At 52.9% G+C, this 21213-nt stretch overlaps 9 protein-coding genes across 9 annotated transcripts; 4 read left to right on the top strand and 5 right to left on the bottom strand.

Moving 5' to 3' along the window:
- Positions 1–2109: 2109 nt before the first annotated feature.
- Positions 2110–3465, bottom strand: V2A60_001250 (uncharacterized protein; the record flags this gene model as incomplete). The annotated part of the gene is made up of 1 exon (XM_083252612.1): positions 2110–3465. One exon carries the CDS (start codon positions 3463–3465, stop codon positions 2110–2112), a length of 1356 nt encoding a protein of 451 aa, XP_083108738.1.
- A 1253-nt stretch (positions 3466–4718) lies between these two features.
- Positions 4719–6140, bottom strand: V2A60_001249 (uncharacterized protein; the record flags this gene model as incomplete). The annotated part of the gene is made up of 3 exons (XM_083252611.1): positions 4719–5605; positions 5694–5795; positions 6041–6140. The coding sequence occupies 3 exons, from the start codon at positions 6138–6140 to the stop codon at positions 4719–4721; spliced, it is 1089 nt and encodes a 362-aa protein (XP_083108737.1).
- A 586-nt stretch (positions 6141–6726) lies between these two features.
- V2A60_001248 (uncharacterized protein) lies at positions 6727–8001 on the top strand (the record flags this gene model as incomplete). The annotated part of the gene is made up of 1 exon (XM_083252610.1): positions 6727–8001. One exon carries the CDS (start codon positions 6727–6729, stop codon positions 7999–8001), a length of 1275 nt encoding a protein of 424 aa, XP_083108736.1.
- A 674-nt stretch (positions 8002–8675) lies between these two features.
- On the top strand, positions 8676–10397 carry V2A60_001247 (UEV domain-containing protein; the record flags this gene model as incomplete). Its single annotated transcript, XM_083252609.1, has 4 exons — positions 8676–8726; positions 8784–8871; positions 8927–9165; positions 9225–10397. 4 exons carry the CDS (start codon positions 8676–8678, stop codon positions 10395–10397), a joined length of 1551 nt encoding a protein of 516 aa, XP_083108735.1.
- Positions 10398–12245: 1848 nt separating this feature from the next.
- Positions 12246–13527, top strand: V2A60_001246 (alpha-factor pheromone receptor STE2; the record flags this gene model as incomplete). The annotated part of the gene is made up of 2 exons (XM_083252608.1): positions 12246–13023; positions 13097–13527. 2 exons carry the CDS (start codon positions 12246–12248, stop codon positions 13525–13527), a joined length of 1209 nt encoding a protein of 402 aa, XP_083108734.1.
- Positions 13528–15303: 1776 nt separating this feature from the next.
- V2A60_001245 (uncharacterized protein) lies at positions 15304–15777 on the bottom strand (the record flags this gene model as incomplete). The annotated part of the gene is made up of 1 exon (XM_083252607.1): positions 15304–15777. The coding sequence occupies one exon, from the start codon at positions 15775–15777 to the stop codon at positions 15304–15306; it is 474 nt and encodes a 157-aa protein (XP_083108733.1).
- Positions 15778–16470: 693 nt separating this feature from the next.
- Positions 16471–16760, bottom strand: V2A60_001244 (uncharacterized protein; the record flags this gene model as incomplete). The annotated part of the gene is made up of 2 exons (XM_083252606.1): positions 16471–16524; positions 16626–16760. 2 exons carry the CDS (start codon positions 16758–16760, stop codon positions 16471–16473), a joined length of 189 nt encoding a protein of 62 aa, XP_083108732.1.
- A 413-nt stretch (positions 16761–17173) lies between these two features.
- Positions 17174–17955, top strand: V2A60_001243 (general transcription factor IIH subunit TFB6 family; the record flags this gene model as incomplete). The annotated part of the gene is made up of 2 exons (XM_083252605.1): positions 17174–17399; positions 17459–17955. 2 exons carry the CDS (start codon positions 17174–17176, stop codon positions 17953–17955), a joined length of 723 nt encoding a protein of 240 aa, XP_083108731.1.
- Positions 17956–18503: 548 nt separating this feature from the next.
- Positions 18504–21058, bottom strand: V2A60_001242 (uncharacterized protein; the record flags this gene model as incomplete). Its single annotated transcript, XM_083252604.1, has 6 exons — positions 18504–18668; positions 18720–18980; positions 19032–20122; positions 20175–20317; positions 20367–20494; positions 20561–21058. 6 exons carry the CDS (start codon positions 21056–21058, stop codon positions 18504–18506), a joined length of 2286 nt encoding a protein of 761 aa, XP_083108730.1.
- Between the last annotated feature and the right edge of the window lie 155 nt (positions 21059–21213).

The raw sequence follows: 21213 nt of genomic DNA, 5'->3' as shown, positions 1-21213 counted from the left end.
CTAGTATGCCATCACATCGCTTTCAGTGTGCGAACATTGAAGACAGGCAATACACAAGCAGCATCAAACCCTAGACGCGGAATGATGTCCTCCAATGTTTGACTGAGCAGGTATCCCGTGGACAATGTCTCCTTCGGACCCCCTTACAGATGCCAAGTTTGGGCTGGCACGCCTCCATAATCGCAGGTGCAACAACCAGCCCTTGTTAGCCTTGACTAACAGCAATGCCTTCGCCGCATATATTGTCTAATTGATCGAGCTCCTTAATACATACGACCACAGGCAGTAGAATACACCGCGTCCCGTTTGCTCCGCTGAAGTTAAGCTATTGACCGGCAGATTAGTAGTTGGGTCGGTGACGACCAGCGAACACCGGCTGTTGTATGTTTTTCTATTTTTGCCATATCTTGCGCTTTTTTGCAAGTTGACTTTTTGTGTCCATTAAAGTTGCCGACAGTTGTCGTTTCTGAGCATAGGCTGTGATGGTGTGCTGAATGCAGCTCCCATGTGGCCAATTTGGGCGGCCTAGTCGACTCAGCTGGCCAGTCTGAGTAACCATATCCTTTTTCTCCAGACCGCGACCAGCTTTCATCAATACCATGTTTGATTCAGTCGCCGACCTTCCCGGCGGGCTTGGCCGAGCGTCACAGCTGAACCGTCAATCCAACAGCACATCAGCTTATTGGAGAGGCGTCCAGCAATTTGCCATGTTGTGTCACTCGGAAAGTTGCGCACCTCGACAAACAACGTTGCCTTGGCGGCCTGAACTCGTGTTCTGCTAATGTTTCATCGCGCCGCGAATGCTGCCAGAATACCGAGCCTGAATCATCAGTCGCAGCATTGTCACGCACTTCCTTGCACGGCAGTTTTTGATATAGACATTCACTGTCCGTGGTGTGTGGCTGAAATCTGGATAGCCGGGCTCTTTTCTGAGGAGGGGATTCGCTTGGTCACCGAGTATCAAGCGTCAATTTGATCCATTTGGTGGGTGAAATCAACGACCGACGAGAGTTGGGTTGTGCCAAAAGGTACTCTTCGAGACGTTGAACAAGCAGAGACAGCACCCACGCCTCTTGACGAAAGCAAATGAAGGGGTTCTTGTTTTTATTTGTCTGCCGTTCTGGTCTCAGTTGGCAGTCTCTTACAGAGTCTGTCGTCCGTTTTCTCAGTGTCACTTGCAAAAGTTGGACACTGTTGACTCCTGTCGACTCCCACTGCATATAAAAACCTTCAAAAGACGGCCAGGCCCAGTCCGCACGTAGAGGCACTCGTGAAAAGCAGACGTGTACTTCTGGAAAGTCTTTGGGGGAGCTATTCAGTATCTCCCCGGCCAGCAGCAAACGATGTATTGTCATGTATTCCTTGTTGGCGACTTACTGAAGGAATCGGCCGCAGTATGTAGAGCTTCCCAAATACATATTGGCGTCGGAAACGAAAGTCGATGCTATTCTCTGCCTGCGGCTGTACATTGTCATACAGGCATACGCCAATTTCAGCTACCGCTGCCAGGCCGCTGCAGAGCATGGCCCTTATCGGCGCATACTTCCAAAATGAGAGGAATAATCGAATACATCACTAATACAGGATGCGGTATTTAGACTTGGGGCGTCGTATCTTTCATCCCAATTGACCCGATCGCTGTGTGCTGTGAATGGCGCCGAAAGCTACGACCGCTCTGAAACCTGCCATTTAATCATTCCAGACCAGTCATTCACAAACATTCGCCAAGTTGGAAAATCGTTGTAAAATTAAAGCAAACCCATGAAAAACAAACTAAAATCCAGATTGTGTCTTTTTTCCTTTTTTTCTTCTTTTTTTGCCACCAAAACATCTCCGTAGAGGTCAAACTGTAGCTGCAACCGATTGCCTTGGTTTCAATCCGACCTCCAACCCCCAAGCATACTCGAGCGTAGCCAAAGACATCTCCACAACCTCGCAACAAGAAGCAAGGAAGCGATTCACAGCTTGAAATAGCCCGTCATCACCTGAATTTAGCTCCTCTTCATACGTCACCAGTCCAAAAACGAGCCACAGCCCAGTGTCCAAAATGGCCGTCAGTCCCAAGCTTCCGTATCCGCCTCGTGTTGCCCACCGCGGCTTTTCGCCCCCCTACTTTCTACTAAGGTGCCGAAAGAGTTTCCAGCCGCTATTGGTGGCCGCTGTTAGTCTGTCTGCTGCCTCCTTGAATTCTTCCATCAGGTCGTTGCGATGCCTCTCGTCCGGGACGCTGCCCACTGCGGTGTCAACCACGACGCGGAGCGCGTTGATATCCAATATTGCTCTGTTGTAGCACTTTTGATAGCATTCGACACCATCTCGATCAAATTCAAGGCCACTTTGAGCTTGCGTGCCGCTTTCGTCATGGTCGTTTTCTTGTTTGAGTTCGCTCCCTGGCTGCGACTGTCTGGTTCGTAAGCTTGCCTCGCGATCTTTGAGCTCAGACTCTCGACTATCCAATAGAGCCTCTCGGCTGTCCAAGTCAGCTTCGAGTGTAATGAGACTAGTTTCGCGACTCTTGATGCTAATCTCACGATTGGTCAAGTCAATCTCACTGCTCGTCAGGGTTGCCTCGCGGCTGCGAAGAGCTGCCTCGCAGTCGTCGAGTTCGGCCTCGCTCTTTTTCAGGTCCGACTCACGTCTGTCAAGAGCAGTCTCGTAGTCCATCATTTCGTTCTGTCTAATCTTCAAAGCTACTTTTCGATTGGCCAGTACGGCCTCACGGTTGTTGATCGAATCCTCGTAGTCGCGCAGGTTGGCTTCGCGCTGGAGAGCAGTATCACGATCGTTCAACTCGCTCTCTCTGCTTTCCATAAACGAAGTGCGGTTGATGATGGAAGCTTCGCGGTTGTGGATGTCAGTATCATCGTCGCTCATATCAGCTTCACGGTTGCTTTGATCGGTCTCGTTGCGATAGTTGTTCGCGTTGTTGCCACCACCCGGGTCAGTCTCACTGCCGTCGATGGCAGCGCCGCCAGTGCTGGAATTGGTCTGTGTCGGTAAAATCTTGGTCTTCATGCGTCTTCCGTCGTCATCGTCGTCGCCGTCGCCAGTTTGGGTCTCTGATGCTTTCCGTTTCTCCCCACTCCGGCCTGGTCGCGTAGGTTGCTTCGGCATCGGGACACAGGGGCCTTTGTGGAGTTGAAACTTTTCCAGAAGGCCTTCGTTTTCTCTCACGTAGTCTCCAAATTTTCTGGATGCTTTGATCTTGTCTGTGCCAAAAACAAAGCAGGCCACGGCCCAACGAAGCTGCTCTGGGCACTCATCGGGTACCGTGCCTTTCACAAGATTGTGTCGGGAAGGCGCAACAGTGGATGCTACAAACTTGGCCAATGGTATCAAGTATCTCTCGACATCTTGTTTCTCGTCTTCAGAGCAGAGCGGGAGAAATCGTTGTCGAATTTCGAATTCAACTCGGTTGCTGAAATTGGCATAATCGACTGCAGAATCGGAAGCGTCTTTTGTCATGGCGAATGCCAGGCAAACGGCGGAGTATATCAGTTGAAATTGTTGTAGGCGGCTCGGAAGTTCTCCTCGATCTTTGTATCGAAGCTATAAAGACCCAGAGGTTGAGGGTGGTAAGAGAGAGGTTGCGTATGAAGCCCCGATAAAAGTAGAAACGAAAGAGAGGAACGCTAAACGATGAAAGCTGAACGCTGAACGCTGAAAATAAATACCAATTCTCGAAGAAACGGAGTGATACGGCTTCAAAGCTGTCTAGCTGGAAGAATTTGAGGCCGGAATTCCGGCTGGCAGGAAGCAGATTTGGCGAGCTCAGCATTCGAGTGAATGCAATTCACCGTGTGGGTTGTTGTGCTGTTCAGCTGGCAGTGCAGACACGCGTGATTTTAGAGCTCCAGGTTCGAATGTGCATGTGTCTAATACTTATTTCGGTGTGTTTATTGTAGGGTTCGGCATTCTTTCTTCATCACCAACGGGTAATACTACTGCCAATGCACCGTATTCTCTGCCAGCTGTTCTCAGGTCGCGTATGTGTTTTCTTATAGTCATTATTACTCACCAGCACCGAATTCTTTAATGAAATTTTGGAGGCTTATCAGCAGAGAGTACGAGCTGTTTCCAGGCATTCCGAAAGCTCGCGGCGCTATTCTTTTACTCGTGTCGCCTAGCATGCTATTGACGGCCAATATACATGAGGAGGAAGTCTTTTGGGCTTTGCAAAATAACCGCGACTCATTTCAAAATCTATCGACTCTTCGTATATTATAAAAAATTACTCAGTCATTACTGGTGTACTTTCTCAAAGTAATGCCAGAGATCTGACAGACCGTCCTGGAAATCGGGATGTCGCCACGCCAGTGTCAAGCGGCTATTTTCGTCAAGTTGACGCCGGTAGGAATCTTGATTGTCCTTAGAACCCATGAAGTGTGCACGTGAGTCAGATATTCGCTGGAAAGCCGACGAAGAGGGATGGAGTGAAGCTGTACTGCGGAGGGTGAGGCCAAACGATGTCGACCACCATGTCATGTTGGATTCGTATATTGTGACAGTAGCTTCTGTAGGCCAGACTGCGTTTTCTATGGGTACTAGATTTTTTATCTGGTGGGTTTAGATCACTTATTATGAGTACACTCGTCTTATAACTACATCGACGACGAATGTGCTCTGCGCGTTTGCAGTGAAATTCATAGCGTGAACCCGCGGATTCCTTGCTCGCGGCTGCGCGCAAATTGCTTGACCAGACGCTAAAACTATTCAGATCAATCATGGAACTGCTTTACTGAGAAACCGGCCATTTGCACTCCTGCGTCGTCATCTGTAGGCGAGCGCGACCAGTTTTTTCTGATCCGCGCCCGCGTCCACTCCGGAGCAGGGACATCAATCTCGTTGCCCTTGCCGTCTTCGTAATACCCCAACCGACGAAGGAGGGGGCTGTCGACGCTCTTCAAGATGAGTCGATCGCTGGGTCGCACAAAGTATAGCAGCCCCAGGCGGTCCTGCGCCTGCTGGTCTTTGGGCGGTACCATGACGCGATGCACGCCGCTTTTCAGATACCCGTTGGAGAGGATGGACAGGATGTCGGCGATGTTGACCGACATGGTTCCCTCCGGGATGCGAATCCACTCCCACGGTGAGTCGTCACCCTTCTTGACTTGAAGGGCTGCAACTGGCTGCTGGAAAAGAAAGGTGATTGTCCCGTTGTCTGTGTGGCCGCGGGAATAGAGATGCCTGAACTGCTCGTTGACCTCGGCGGAGCGGGCGCGATAGTTCATGTAGCGCAGGCTGCTGTCGCAATTTGATTCGTAGAGGTGGCCATTCGAGATGTAGTCCTCCGGAAGTTCAAGGATCGTTGCAATCAGCCGAAACAACTTGCTTGCAATCTGTTCGTGGACGTGACGATGGAAGCGTTCAATCTCCTGCCAGTGCTGACGGAATATCTGCGGATGCTCGCGGTCAAACTGCGGCAGGAACTTCATGACATTGTAAAATTCAATGTTGTCGTACAGCCCCGGCAAGACCTCGATAGATCCCAGTGGCCGGTAGCCGTTGTAAATGCCGTCCTCCAGCGGCGCTCGGTAAGACTTGCGCGCCTCTTCCGGGAGGGCGAAGAATTCGCGTCCAATGGCGTATTGACGATTGATCTCGTCTGCGCTCAGTCCAAAGTTTGTGACAAGAAAAAAGCCTTTTGTACGAATTGGCCACGGGAATGTGCTCGTGCGTGGTGGCTCACATACCAACGTTGTGCACTGCGTCTTTCAGCTGAGCTGCCAGCCGTTCCTTGCCTCCGGGCGTGTCAAACTCGCCAAGATCAATAGTCACCAGGTCCGCATACTTTACTGTTTCTTTATTAGTACAAGAAGAAGTAAACACGCAGACCAGGACTTGCAGGGCTCTTTTGTCTCGGGTGGATGGCAATATGGTGGGAGAGAGCAGCGCTGAGGGTTGTCTATTCCTGCCATCATTCTTTGGAGGTGAGCAGTTCACTCTGAGAGCAATTTGAAGATCCAAAGAATAGAAGAGTGAAGGAACTGCTCGGAAGCAGAACAGTTCCACCGAGGAGAAAATATATCAAAGCACTGACTGGATCGAAGAACGGGAGCCTTGGCTAGCAGGATGAGGCACTGAGGCGAGGTGCATGCGCTGTGCGGCGCAGCCTCTATAGAAAGGTCACGAGATCCCATTCATCGATATTCATCTATGTTATTATTGTCAATGTTGGCGTCGAACAGCAAACCCCGCAGCTCAGCTTGTACAGATGGCGCGAATGCACACACTACAAGTGGTGCTGGCATCGTGATCTGCGGTCATCAAACAATATTTATATGCCAACAAAGCTTAGTAAAATGCCTTGGATAGATTAGCTTGCATAAATTGCTCGCAGTTGCAGCCAATATTTCAGGCGCTGCGCACTATGCCAATGTTTTGATAGAAGTTGACGTTAGAGGGACTTGGACCGCGAGAGCAGGTTGCCCCCGAAAGAGATAACCGCCGGGAAATCATTACTAGGCCGTGTTAAATAAGTTCAGCACCGTCTTTTGTGGCTTGAAATTTCTTTCTCAGCGCGTAATACGTGATATCAAGGTTTGAATAGGTGCAGAGTGGGCTGATGTGAGGAGCATGAATGGAGCCATGTAATACGCAATCACACTTGCAGTGCTTGTTTTTGGCCTACCTTTCTACTTAAGGATAGCTTATACATCGTCATTTACGTCCAGTCATTATACTTTCAAGATCAGCGGGTTGTCAGAGTCCAGCTTGACAACGCGAATGGTTCGCACGCGAGTTCAGCCAACCGACATTCGGTTCGTTTGCGGACTCTCGGGCTATTTTCACAAAGATCTTCGAGCTTTCAAGTTGAGCCCTCATTTCGACCCCCTAGCGGACAACATTGCCGCTGTAACACCGGGGTTTACAAACGTCGTCCAGCCAGGCCACGTCATTTCAGTACTGATTTGTCTCCCGAATGGCTCTGTGGCAATCGGCGATTGTGTAGATGTCATCTTCTCAGGAGCCGCGTCGACAGATCCCATCTTCATCCCGGCGCAACACCTACCCTTTTTGAACGCCGTTGTTAAGCCTTGGCTCCTCCACTGCGACGTCTCCGTGTTTCGCCTAAACGCAGCCGAGGTTGATGCGACGTGGAGGGCATTGGGCAACAAGAAGCTTCACACGGCTGTGCGATACGGCCTCACCCAGGCACTCTTATCAGCGACGGCTCAAGTCTCACATTGTACCGCTGCAGAGGTCATCTCGCGCGAATGGAAGGTAGATATAAGCACTCGTGCGGTAGGGATTCTGGCATCCTGTCACCGCAATGACTGGCTACAGCTGGACCGAATGATCATGAAGAGAGTCGCGCTTCTGCCTCATGCATCCTTTGTCCACGCGAAAGATATTGGAGTAGAGGGAAAGGGCCTGCTTGACTACGTACTCGCTGTTTCAAAACGAATCCAGGAGCGCGGAAGCTTCAACTACCAACCAAGACTGCATTTTGATGTCTATGGCACAATCGGCGAAGTCTTTGCCGACGAAGAGATCCCGGACTTCATGGAGCTAGTTGAGCAAGCTGCTTGTCCCTATGGCATCCTGATCGAATCGCCCATCGTCGCGGACACCAAGATGGCTCAAATCAAACGTCTCAGCCAACTGAAGAGGAGCCTGCGCGCTCGAGGCATCAACGTCAAAATCGTGGCAGACGAGTGGTGCAACACGCTGGAGGACATGCGCGACTTTACCGAAGCCGACGCGGCAGATTTTCTGCAAGTCAAGCCCCCCGACCTCGGAAGTCTCCATAACTCTATCGATGCGGTTTTGTACTGCCAGTCGCAGAACATGGGATGTTGCCTCGGGGGGTCCGCCAACGAGACTGACATCTCGGCGCGCATCACGGCCCATGTCGCATTGGCAACACGGCCGGATTTTCTTCTCTCAAAGCCCGGGATCGGAGCCGATGAGGGTGTAATGATATTGACAAACGAGCAGCTGCGAACTTTGGCGTTGGTAGAAACATTTGACAGCATCCCTGAAAAGAAGAGATGTTAGCCTGTGCTTATATCCTTTAGGAATCACGTCTGCCAGCTGAGTTGAGATTGCCCAGGAAGCTTTCTGTCACGAGCTTGTTTGGTATCCATTGTCGATCAACGTGCTGGCTAGGGTCGTGGTGAAAGCGACAAACACAACTCAAAGTCACGTATACAGCTGGCTGACTCGATGCTTGAGATGACGCTGAATATATGAGATCTGCTCAGATATGGAGTTGAAAACTCACCACTATAATCTCATCGTCTTGTTCGGGCTGGTTATATCCGTTAGGGTACATGTTGAGTGTCGCTGTGGCCTGTAGGGTAGCGACCACCTATTCACAGACCAGAATTTCGAACAACAGAACAGAATGGTAAGATGGATTGGCGGGCGAGCCATCGTGTCTCCTGTAGAGTCGTTATAGGAAAGCATCACTTCCGCAGTTCGAAACCGACGCCGATGCTGTCTTAATATGGCAAGCTGTAGTATTTATATACCGGCTCCGATAAAATAATAAAGGTAGTAATTTGGCCTCGCCGGAGCTCACTTATGTGGCCCGCCAACGTCATGGTGCCAAGCTCAAGCTGGGGTGGAGCTCAGCCGTCTTGTCTCGAACTCGACGCCGCCCCTCCCCCAACTTACGCAATACCGCACGAATGCAAAGGGCCTTGGGCCAACAACCTTGAGCGGCCATAATGACGGTCCAACAGCATGTCCTGAACTGGCTTTACAGCGTGCTGACGAGCGTGAGGCGACGAACCGTGTGCCAACGTGCGATGCGCGGCCCGCTAACACCAACGCAGGAATACCAAGACGTCAACCGCTGCTACGACGGCATCGCTCGCGTGCTCAGCCGTTACCCAACTCTCTCGCCGCGAACCGATGTATATAGTACGTATCATGGTCCTTGTTCGGCACACGACGAGCACGCAGTCTAACCGGCCAGCTTCCCCCGACGGCGCCAGCGCGCTGCTGGTGCACCTCTCTGGCACGCTGCCCGTCAACTTTCGCGGCAACACGTACCGATTTCCGCTTTCGATATGGATACCACACAAGTACCCGAGAGAACCACCGATAATATACGTAACGCCTACAGAGTCCATGGTGATACGGCCCGGACAGCATGTTGACCAGCAGGGCCAAGTCTACCATCCGTACCTAGTAGGGTGGCAGCAGTTTTGGGATGTAGGTGCTGCTCGGTGCTGCGAGGTTGGAAGTGGATAGTGACTAAGAATTGAAAACAGAAATCGACTCTGCAAGACTTTCTCGCGATCCTTGCCGATGTGTTTGCAAAAGAGCCGCCCGTCGTGGCGCGACAGCAGCGACAGGCACCGCAGCCGCAACGACAGCCCGAGACTCCGCCGCCGGTGCCCCCGTTACCCGTTGAGATGGCGGCGAGACCTGCGCAGCTGTCGGCCTCAGAGCAGGCACGACCGCCCATCCCTCCAAAATCCCCGCAAGCCGCCAGATCATCTTCTGGCCCTCCACTACCGCCGCTACCGCCCACTTCCCCTCCGGCATCGCAGCGACAGCCCTCGCGATACGACTCGGCGCCTCCACTACCACCACAAGCACACCAACCGGGGCTTGGAAACACTCAAGGAGTCACACATTTTGGAACGAGCGTCACGAGCCCTCCCGGGTATCATTCACATCACACCTCGACACACCAAGCGAACCCTAGTACGAGCACCACATTGCCAACATATAGTCAAGGGAACTGGCAACAACAATCGGCGCCACCAGGAACTTGGGGCCAAACTCACCACAACCAAATACAACAACCACCGCCCGAACAGACTCCTGCTCGTGCGCAGCCGCCACCACGAGATCTACTTCTGGATGACCCACTGACCGTTGACATCCCTCCACCGTCAACGGTCAGGGCGCCACCCATCCCGCCGAACCCCGAAAAGGACCAGTTGCTGAGGCAGCTGGCGCAAACGCTGGCATACATGAGGCAGCAGAGCCGTCAGCAGAACGAGCAGTCGATGGCTGGCCTGCAGGCGCAGCGTGCCGCCATGGTGAACGCCATGGCGGGCCTCCAGTCGGAGCTGGGACAGCTCACGCAGCTGTCGAGCGTGCTGTCGTCCAACACCAACATACTGCACGAGGCGCTGCGAAGAGCCGACGGGGTGATTGAGGGCTCGGCCAACCACGCCAAGCCTGACATTGACGAGCTGCTGGTGGCGCCGACGGTGGTGTCGAACCAGCTGTACAGCCTGGTGGCGGAGGAGCGCGCGCTGGGCGACGCTATTTTTATGCTGGGGAGGGCCGTGGAACGAGGGAAAATCCCGCCGGCGGTGTTTGCCAAGACGACGCGATCGCTGGCGCGGGAGTGGTATCTCAAGAAGGCTCTGGCGCGCAAAATTGCGCAGGGCATGGGCATGGGCCTGGGACCGGGAGGACAATACTAAGCCCTGCAGAATGCTGGGGGAGGGGGGGAAGGAACTTTGGGCAGGGAAGGCGTTGGTCTCTGTACGTATAGTGATGTATACATGCACAAGTCAATGGGAAACAAGACGATTCGACAGGCAGCAAGTGACGGACGCAAATGGAAATGTGGTTGCCAAGAAACCCACTCGAGAGCGGCGCGCCTGGACGACGATCTATGAAGGATCGGTAAGTAATCTGGGCTAGGTAATGGGACGGAGAGGCTACTGGTAGAGTGAATGACGGGCGCTAATGGTAACGGCAACGAATCGATCATGGAGAGACGTGTTGAGCAGGCATTCTGCGCATCTTTCTCTCTCACTGTGCTGAATCGTCCAGTTTGCATATACATCTTGCGCCGTGACTCGGCCAAACTTTTGTCACAACCTCGCTGTGGCGCGTAGACTTTTGGGAATACACAACTGGTTCACATCTTCATTGCGGCACCTGAAGCAGAAGTGAGATCCAGCCAAGGGCAAAAAGAGAGAGAGAAGCAAAAAAAAAAAAAAAAGAAAAGAATCTGCCGAGACGGCATGTCCCATTGCCAGGTCCGGCTCTGGAGGCGGCCCCCAAGTCTCACCAACACTTGTCCGACCGTTCCGCCCACCCGTCTTTCCCCGCCTGGCTTGTACTAGAAATAGAGATAATTGATAAAGGTTTTTTTTTCTTTTTTTAAATATATATATCTGCAACAAGGTTGTTGTTGCCCTCTTTTCTTTCAGGAGCCGTTTTTGGAGAGGGTCGAGATCGGCAGCCCGGACCAGGTTTGATCCACCAGGTCGTCCGGGGGGGGGGAGGGAAGGAAGGCTGTTGCGGAGCCGTGGGTTGTGAGAGTCAAAAAAGAACAATACTAATGCAATGGTAACAAGAAAAAAAAAAAACCGGCCGGCATCCCGCCGCGCGCAACCCCACAGGAACAATACTAAGCGGAAAGTCGGAGTCTCACCCGGCCATCCCCACACCACCACCAACGGCGACGACGACTTACACGGGAGATTTTCCCGTGGCCCTCTCAGCCTCTCTCTCTCTCTCTCTCAGTCTTGGGCTCTCTCTCTCCTCACCTCTTTTGGGGGCCACAACACAACAAACGGGTGTCATGCGTTCCGAGAGGGGGGGAGGATGTTGTGATGCCGTTTCCCTCTTCTCCTCATTCTGCCGACGAGAGCCTTTTTTTGAATGCAGCTGTACACCTGCCCTGACCATTGTTCTGTTTTGGCAATTCTTGTCTCGGCAGTTGGCGATTTGCTTGCCCTTCACCTGCTTCTGGGCCCCAAAAAGGGCGTATATAGCGAAATGAATGGCCCTTCCTTTTCCAAGCGGAGGGGACACCCGGGTCTCGTCTCGTTCTTTGTCCTGATAGTAGTCCTTCTCTTCCTCAGATGTGCATTTGATTGTTGCCTCTGCTCGCCTTGCCTTGCGTGCCACCACCTCAACTCCCCGAGATAGACTCTGTTGGCCATCTCACGCCCAGACTCATACGCAACCAACTTCTCGTTGTCTTTGCGTCCTTTTTCTCTCGCAGCTGGCCTGCCTCTCTGATTCCCTTATTCTTCTTCTCGGCCTCTCCCGCAGCTGTATATCCAAACAGTTGACAAGCAAAACACGGCAAATTCAAATTCCCCTTTAAATCCATCAACACCATAATTGATATCCGTCAATACCATCTTTGCATCCATCAACACCATCTTGATAGTTGTCAACACCATATTGATAGTGGTCAACGCCATATTGACAGTGGTCAACACCATCTCCATAACCAAGCCGCCCCCACGAAGAACCACCACCTCCTCCATCACCGCCGCCCGTCAAATACTGCGCCACCAACTTCATCCATGGACGCGCCCCCGCCCACGGACGTCGACCCGTCCTACGACCGCTTCGCCGGCAACGTCACCTTCTTCCTCGCCGACCACAACACGACGGCGTCGGTGCCCATGCCCGTGCTCAACGCCTACTACGACGAGAGCCTCTCCGTCACCATGAACTACGGCGCCCAGCTCGGCGCCTGCATCGTCATGCTCCTCGTCGTCCTCGCCCTCACGCCCTCGGCCAAGCTCGCCCGCCTCGCCTCGGGCCTGCACCTGCTCGCCCTGCTCATCTGCATCGTCCGCACCGGCCTGCTCTTCGCCTACTACCTCACCCCCTCGAGCCACTTCTACCAGGTCTGGGCCGCCGACCAGTCCGAGGTCCCGCGCCGCTACTGGGACCTGAGCCTCGCCGGCAACACCCTCGCCCTCCCGCTCGTCATCGTCACCCAGGCCGCCCTCGTCAACCAGGCCTGGACCATGATCGCCTTTTGGCCCCGCGCCGCAAAGTACGCCGCCTGCGTCGTCTCGGGCATCGTCGTTCTCCTGACCGTCGGCACGCGCCTCGCTTTCGTCATCGTCCAGAACCACGCCATCATCACCGCCATACCCCCAATCAGCTTCTCCTGGGGCATCCACTGGACCGTCATCATGGGCGCCATCTCCATCTTTTGGTTCTGTGCCGTCTTCAACGTCAAGCTCGTCAGCCACCTCGTCACCAACCGCGGCGTCCTCCCCTCCGCTACTCTCCTCACCCCCATGGAGATCCTCGTCATAACCAACGGCGTACTCATGGTCATACCTGGTGAGTACAACCACCGCCACCACTATCACTGACAAAAGTCGAAAGATGATCACTGCTGACACGCTTTCCGTAGCCATCTTTGCAGGTCTGGAATGGGGCAAGTTCACAAACTTCGAGGCCGGCTCCCTCACCGTCACCTCGGTCGTCATCATAATGCCGCTCGGCACCCTCGCCGCCCAGCGCATATCCGGTCAGGGCTCTCAGAGCTACCTGGCCGGCAACAACTTCCGCAAGCAGAACACGCAGACGCGCAGCGCATTCGGGGCCACCTCCCCTCACGGCAACCAAACCAAGCCCTCCAGCGTAACATTTTCCAGCCACAGCGGCCCGGCCACGCCTGAAATCTCCATCGGCTCCAAGGCCGAAGTCTCGCTCATTGATCGCGTGGAGCGCGTGGATCCCGTTGACCTTGAGCTCAGTAGGATTGATGCCTTTCGAGAGTCCTCCGAGTGTTCGCGATCCGCAGATCACAAGAGGAAAATGCAAAGACATGACTTTGTATAAGTAATTCTAGGTCTAAAGTAGACACCAAGGCTGCTTTATTTTTTTTTTTAGCGGCTTGGATCTCACTTGGCTATAATGCCCCACGGGGATGCCTGCCAAAGGATAGTTAGCATGGATAATGAGACAAATGTACAGTTGTATTTCATCGCCGTAATTTCTACAGGAAAGCAATGTCAAATTTCGATTCCCAATGCCAGTTCCTCTGCCAAAACTCTCTCATAAACCTTCTCGGGCTACAGGCAGACTCCCAGCAGAAAGCTACTCGGTATGCCCGCGTCTCTTGACACTGCCCTGAAGCTTACATAGACTGATAAGTCTCTTCATTTCAACGCCATACACTGGCCTAGGCTGTTCTAGCCGACAGTGTGCTTGCGATACCAGCGCCCCCGAGCTGCGCGAAAACCACCGTCGGGATGAGCGTCTCTGAGAACTCAGCGTCTTTGGAGAAACTTGTACAGGTGAGCGTGAACAATCTGTGGCAATATAATTCGTCCCGTAAACCGATTCATCGGCGGCGTAGAAGTTGCCATGTAACGATGACTGCTGCAAAAGAATGTCCATGTGACCATGCGTATGCTCTCCATCGCGAAACATTTTGGCATGGCTGGATAGGTACGGGTCAAAAAGGCTGATTTCGCCAACATTAGAAGCCTTCAATGGCTGCCTGGTGTCGGCGGATACTTCGCACCACTCTGCATGCAGTCTTTTGCGTGGCGTAGCTTCTATAGAGCCAAGCTTCCACATGGCGGGATACTCTGAGAGTGCCTGCCGCCCTGCTGTAGTCCGTACTCGCTTGAGCCTCAAAGACGAAGAGATTTTTCGGAAAGACCCCTTTAATTTGTCTCTTTTGCCTGTTCGTTTTGCTGACTGCGGTTCGTGTGAAAGCCGATTGGCAGCCTCGGTAGGAGCCGACGAGTTCAATGAATCTCTATAGCTCATGGCCTCGAAGAAACCGAGTGCATCTCGAAAGTTTTCGGGGTTCTTAGGCTTCACAAATGTACCGTGACCCGCGGCTTGATCTCCTGGGGATGTCTTTTGCGGCATTGTTGGCTTCTGTGGAGTTACGATGCGTTGCGGTGACCAGCCTCTCGCTAGCTGCGGTACAGATTGGCCTCTCTTGGAGATTACAATGGAGTCGTCAGACTCTATCGATGCTTTAGGAGTGACACTGCTTGTCGAATGCCGCTTCAAATCTCCGGGTATAGCATTTGGCGGGCTTGCGGAAAGGACATGTCCTATTGCCTCTTTGGAAGGAGGACAGGAATCTTCAGGCACTATGCTTACAGTTTTGATGACCAGCTTCGATGGCGATTTTGATGGTGACCCGGTTGAGGAAACGAGTGTTTTTCGCGGACTTGTTTGATCAAACGCATCGACTTTCGATAACCGCCGGAGCGCGTCATCGCGCATGGAATGCTGCCCATCAGCATCATGATGTACCCTCAATACGACGCTCAAGGCTGGGACGGGGTGAACAGAAGAGCTCTGCAGTATTTCACGCTGGCGGTGGTGAGAATTCTGCACAGAAGAAACCCCGAGGTTTCGTCTTGTAGGACTACTTGGAGCTGTATTGTCTATTAGCCCTTTCTCTCTTCCACGACATGGGGACGCACCCTTTTTGGGTGTTGAATATATATGCCCACAGGACTGCGACGTAGAAATCTTTTCGGCTGAATTTTCTGATTGGAGGATATTTGCAGTTGCTTTTTTAGGTAGATTGGGGCTTTGGACTTGAGAGCCTTTGACCCAACTGTTAGCCCAACTCAACGGATGATCTCAGATAAGGTGCACACCTGGAGTATCCCTCAGGGATGATTCGTCAGCCTCGAATAATTTTCTCTTTTCGGCTACACTTATGGAAATCCGGTCTTTGTGTCTTGTCTTATTTGGCAGAGCGGGGCCTGGCTTTATTCTTGAAATATCGGTCCTGCCCATTGCGGCTGCCGCTGCTACGACAGGCGTCGACGTAGCCGAGGATTCATGCCCGACATCTCTATACAGGCTTCTCTCGAGGTAGCGCCGATTGTCTTGGAGCGAGTTTAGTGACGACATGGTCTTGCTGGCCGTCAAGCCTGCCGACGGATGCAGAGCGGTGGGCTTCCTGTAGTAGGCACCACTCGCCTTCTCAAGCGTCTCAAACTTGGAGACAAGGTGCGCCAGGCCTCGCACGGGAATTATGTTGGCGCCATCGCTGTTGGTCGTTTGTGCACCGGCGGGGGGGCACCTGGCGATTGCTCCTCCTGTAGCCATGGCTTGAAACGTGCATTTATTGGGGCTATACGGTTAGAAGATGCTGATAGAACCGAGAATGTGATTGCCGGACCCGTAGAACAATAGGAAAATGCGCATGCAGAAGAAGAGAAAAGAAAAGAAAAAAATTCCTTGCGAACGAGGACAGAGTATAGGTAAGATGTGTCGTCACAGTGGTCGTGTCTTTGGAAGCGTTTTGACATGATGCAAGGGAGGGCAAGTGCTTGCAGGAGGGTTGCAACTGCCCCTGCATCAGATTGTGATGGCCTACCGTCCCATTCAAACTGTCCGCCATTTAGCGCCTGGGTCTAAGTACTATGCACCTGTTTCAGCGCATGTATGCAAGTAGAGTTTGTCTATTCACATCTGTAGGTAGGATCCTATGCGCATGAAGCCAGCATCCGTAATTACTCTCGAGACCAGACTCCGCCCAAAATACCCGACCAAGGCGAGAAATAATATACAACATCCATTTTTTTCTATAATCGTACAGTTTTTGGTTTCAAGCGGGCAATATGCGCTGACTAGTGCACACTCGCGGCGGCCGTCGTCTCGCCGTTTCAAGAGTCATTCGCCAATCAACCTTCGCTTGCGTCGAATTTTCCGTAGTCGTAATTAATATGTGATCGTTTCACTGCCTGTAATGCCGCGTTCGTTAATTTTAGCCAGGAGGACTGGATGGGGAGAGGTGGCCTACGGGGGCAGCAGAAATTCGCTGAAGGGGCTCGAGAGAAAAGCGACGGCAGCCTGCGCAGTGTTAACAAAGCCTCCAATGTGCAGAATCGAGACATGATCTCGTCTGCATCCAGATCCGAGACGTAGGCGTAATTGCCAAACAGATGACTTACGCCAAAAACGGCAATGCTTCGCACGACAGAAGCGTTCTCGGGAGAGGTCAGGGCATCGTAGGTCGCGGCAACGTAGCCCTTGGGGGCGGGGGCGTGGCGGCCGTGTTTCTCGACAAGAACTCTTTTGGGGGCCATTGTAAAGGGTGTGTTGTAAAAGTGCGAGTTGAATTGGCGGTGATGAATGCGACAGGCGATGGTTGGAGATGAAAAAAAGCGAAGATAACCAAAAATCGATGCGCTCAAGTTTCGCCGTCACCAGCTCCACATATAAAAGGGTGTTTTGTGGCGCTTGATTGGAGCTGCTTTGGTTGGCAAGCTGGGTCGCTTGTGTCTGACCTGTAGGCGGCGTCACTAACACTAGCTCTCCAATTCATCTGTCATCGCTGGTTCAAATGCTTGGTCCATCCTACCTTTGAATTGCTTGAAAACCGAGGACATCTTATTGAAACCCTTCGTCAATGGAAAATGAATCTGCGTCGCAGCCGGGGGGCTTTGTTCCGCCTGCCGGCCTGCTCTCCCCCACACCCTCCGCGGCGTCCACAGCGGCTATGGCTTCGCTTCCGCAGCCTAGGCGGAAACCTCTAAATCCGGGAGGGAGTAAGGAAGACCAGGTACGGCGTGAGCTGGAAGAGACGCTGTTAAACATATCGCGCCGCTATGTAAAGAAGTTTAGCGGACCAGACCCCGCTAATACCGTGGTCGGTTTCACGAATTTCACCGAGGTTGCAGATGGGCTGAGCGAGGTAGTCGACACAGTATGGCGCTCCGGAACTCGTGAGTCGTACATCTACACCGGAATCAAGGTGCGAGATCCGGATGCTGACGAGTTCTAGCCATTCTGCAAATACCATTTTTGCTGAAAATATGCGGCGACTTCACCCAATACGTGCGCTCGTTCCCCCCGGCGCCCAAGGCCACTTTCCAGCTCCTCAACAAGATAGACCATTGCTTCGCCAGCCTGTTGAGCGGCAAGGACATTGCCACACAAGAGACCCTCCCGGGCTTTGAGAACGGACTGCGCGGCGGTATGACTACGACAGACATGGTCCGCTGCCGCAGCCTGGTCGAGCAGACGCGGGTTCTCATTGTAGAGATCATGAGCAACGAACGTAGCGTGGGTTCTGACGTGGATAGTGACGACTATGACGAGGATGAGGACGAGAGTGAGGATGATGATGAGTTTAAAGAGAGCAGAGGTGGTGGCGGCGATGACGACGAGGAGCAGGACGATGAGCTTGCATCTGTCCGTCTCGATGCTGCTCGTGTTTTTGAAAATACCATTGTTCAACTGGGCAACAGGTTGGGAGATGGTGGTTTGCTGTCTACATAAAAACAAGCAACATGTTGAGACGGTTCGCAATCTTCGAATGTTTGAAAATGGCAAATAACACAAGATCATGTTAAGTCTAAGAAACTAATGAATCGCAATGTCTCAACATCATTTTTTTTACAAAAGGATGAGCATGCTCCGTCAAAAGAAATCGATTGTCCGTTGTCAAAACTGCAACAAAATACCAAACTGACAGAGTTAAGGATCAAAGGAAAAAGAGACCACGACGAAAAGTCAAAGAAGAGGAGAAAAGTACAAGATAGACCACAAAATATAAATACCAACAACTCTTGTACCAGCTTGAGTCTTCGTTACGCGGAAAATTGCATAGAGAAATCCCGCCAGACCCAATCGCCGCATGACCATGATTTAGATCCATAGAAACGCCGTTATGAAACATGATGCCCTATTAAGTCTGACCCAAACGTAATAGAAACAGGCAAAAATCGCGAGAGAGAAATAAAAGTTCAAGGGAAAAAACAAGCGGGGAATTGATGACCGAGAGCCCAGCTAGCGGGCGGACCCCCGGTCTGGGTCATCTCATCACATCATTCTGCGCCAATCTCATTACCTTCCATTCCGGAGAATGTGCCATTGAAGTCAAACGCTTCAGTATTGCCATCGTTGTCATGCAAGAACGAATCAAAGTCAAAGTCGTTGAGAACATCACCCGTGTTGAGAGGGTTGGCAAACTCCATGCCAGGAAAGTCAACCTGCCAAGTGTTAGTATCTGTATCGGTAGCGTCACTCCCGTTCGTGCTTACCATGCCGTAGTTGTCTGTACCCAGTCCATTCTGGCCGAGATCGCCTTGGGACTGTGCTGGAGCAGCCACAGCAGGCGCGCTAGCAGCGGGTGCTGTTGTGGCTGGGGCGGCATTGCCTTGCGCGTTCGAGGCCGCTTTATTGAAAGAGGGTGTCATCGGCGTGGCGGGAGCGGCAGAATCGCCATCACCAGCGCCATCTGCGGCAGGCGTGGCTCCCGTAGCATTCGCAGCAGCGGCTTTGCTCTTCTGAGCAGCAGCACGCTGGTTGGTGTTAGCATCACGCATCATCCGACGATCCACAATGGGGCTTACCTTGTCTTTAGCAGCCTTTGTCTCCTTCTTTTTGGGAGCGGCCTTGGTACCTTGGTTAGGTGTCGGCGGCGCGGCTGCTGACTGCTGGGGGGAAGCCGTTGTCCTGTTGTTCGCGTTCGCACCTGCTCCAGCAGGAGCAGAAGGCGGCGGCATGGCACGTTGTTGAGGGGTTCCCTGAGCCTGGGGGTTCTGAGGCATGCCTTGACCAACCATCTGTCCGTTGGGGCCAGGCTGCCATTGCTGGGGGTTGCCTTGGCCTTGTGCCCTGGCTGCCATTATCTGCTGTGGAGTGAAAGGCTGGCCGGGGTGCGAACTAGGAGGGCGCATGCCGTTCATCTGTCCTTGAGCGCCAGCCATGTTCGGATCTATGCCCTTGAAGAAATGCGGTGCCATGCTGGGATCAACCTGGTTGTTCATAAAGTTCATAGGGTTGGGCGAGTCTCTCGACTGGCCACCTTCCGGGACGGGGGATGGAATTCCGGAATTATTCATCTGAGGGGTGCCGCGCTTCATCTGGTCACCTGGGTTCGGCGAGGCGCCACTTCGCATCGCCTGTGGCGAGGCATCAGTGAACTGGCCATTGGGTCCAGGGCCAGGAGGGCCTTCCCGCGGCATCGGACCACCCATGTTATCTTGTTCTTGGCGAGCCATCATAAGCCTCTTTTTGTTTTGTTGCTCCAAGAGCATCAACTGCATTTGGTAGTCCTGCAGAGCATGGTTGCTACCCGTGCCCTGACCTGCGGCGGCACCAGGCGGGCCAGCGCGCATATTGCCACCGATCTCGGGAGCATTGTAAAAATTGTTCAACGTGGTTCCGTCAGGTGCGTGCGGCACCATCGGAGAGCCTTGATTCGGGGGGTTGGGAACGTTAGGCATGCCTGGCTGGGTGCCAAGCTGTTTTCCATGATGCGACTGCATGTTCGCCATGTATGTTGCAATCGACTTTTGCTGAGCATGGGGAGGTGTGTTGGCGAGCGCGCTAAGTTGCTGCGGAGTAAGCGAGTTGGGATTGATGCCGCTGGCTGTGAGTAGCTGGTGCGCTGCTTGAGCTCCAGTCACGTTCATCATCTGTTGGGGGTTCATCGCTGGACCTGAGGGACTGTGAGTAGGGTGTTCGTATTCAGAATGATCAAAACAACGTACCACCATCAGTGCGTTGACGCTTCGCGGAGGGTGAAGGTGCATTATCACCGCCTGCAGCAGGAGACGAAGGTCGGTCTTGATTCGTGTTCATGTGAGACGGATCCCGCTGCATTGGATTCTGTTTGGCAAGCATCATTTGTGGACTATCGATGATTAGAAAGATATTCGTCGTCAACATTTCACGACCCTTACTTCTGGTTGTTAGCCATGGCGGTGCGTGCCAGGTTACCCTGCTTCATGCCGGCCATGCCGCCTTGCATGTTGCGGGCCATCTGGGCCTGGTAAGCTTGTTGCATGTCGGGTCGCATCCGGAGCATTTCCTTTGTCAAGTCAGTCAGTATTGGGTTTCAATAGTCGTTGTGGACGCAGTCCGTATAAAAGCATACCTGAGTGTGCATCACATATTGGTTGATTGTCCCGTTGTTGTTGCCCTTGACACGTTGAGCGTTGTAGATATCCCAAAACAGACAGAACCACTCATAGAGGAAAGATGTATCGGACGCGGGCATAGGAAGTTTGGGGGCGGGCAGGTCATCGGGCGTTTTGGAATCAATGTCATCCTTGGAATCGGTATCCATGGAGTCGTCCCCGGTGCCGTTAACAGCGTTGCCAGTCTTGCCATCTTTGACATTGACCTGTTGGTGACTAGAAAGGAGGGCACGCGCGCAGTCGAACATGCCATATCGTAGGAAGTATTCGTAAATGTAGGTGTTTAGTACGCTACGCTGGTTATCGTTGAGCTGTTGTTGCCTCGCGGCAGCGGCGGCGGCGGCGGCGGCTTGCGGATTGACGTTGCCGTTGTTCATCATAGGCATAGGCGCGCTTCCGACAGGGCCGCCCATCGGGTTCATGTTAGCCATGGCGGCGTTGGGATTCATGGCCATGGTGTGTGGGAGAAGAGCAATGTCGACGAGGGTTTAAATCGTCGGCCAGGGTATCGAGGAGAAAGGAAATATAGCCGAATCAGCCCGCCGGGACTTGCCACTACGGTACAGCACTGAAGAGGCTGGCCGAACGTGGGCTTTCCGGGGATGGACGG

Source organism: Cordyceps javanica, chromosome 1 (genome assembly GCF_051103115.1).
Source record: "Cordyceps javanica chromosome 1, complete sequence".
NCBI lineage: Eukaryota > Fungi > Ascomycota > Sordariomycetes > Hypocreales > Cordycipitaceae > Cordyceps > Cordyceps javanica.
The sequence above is the reverse complement of the archived record's forward strand: the minus strand, read 5'-3'. Positions and strand labels throughout refer to the sequence as shown.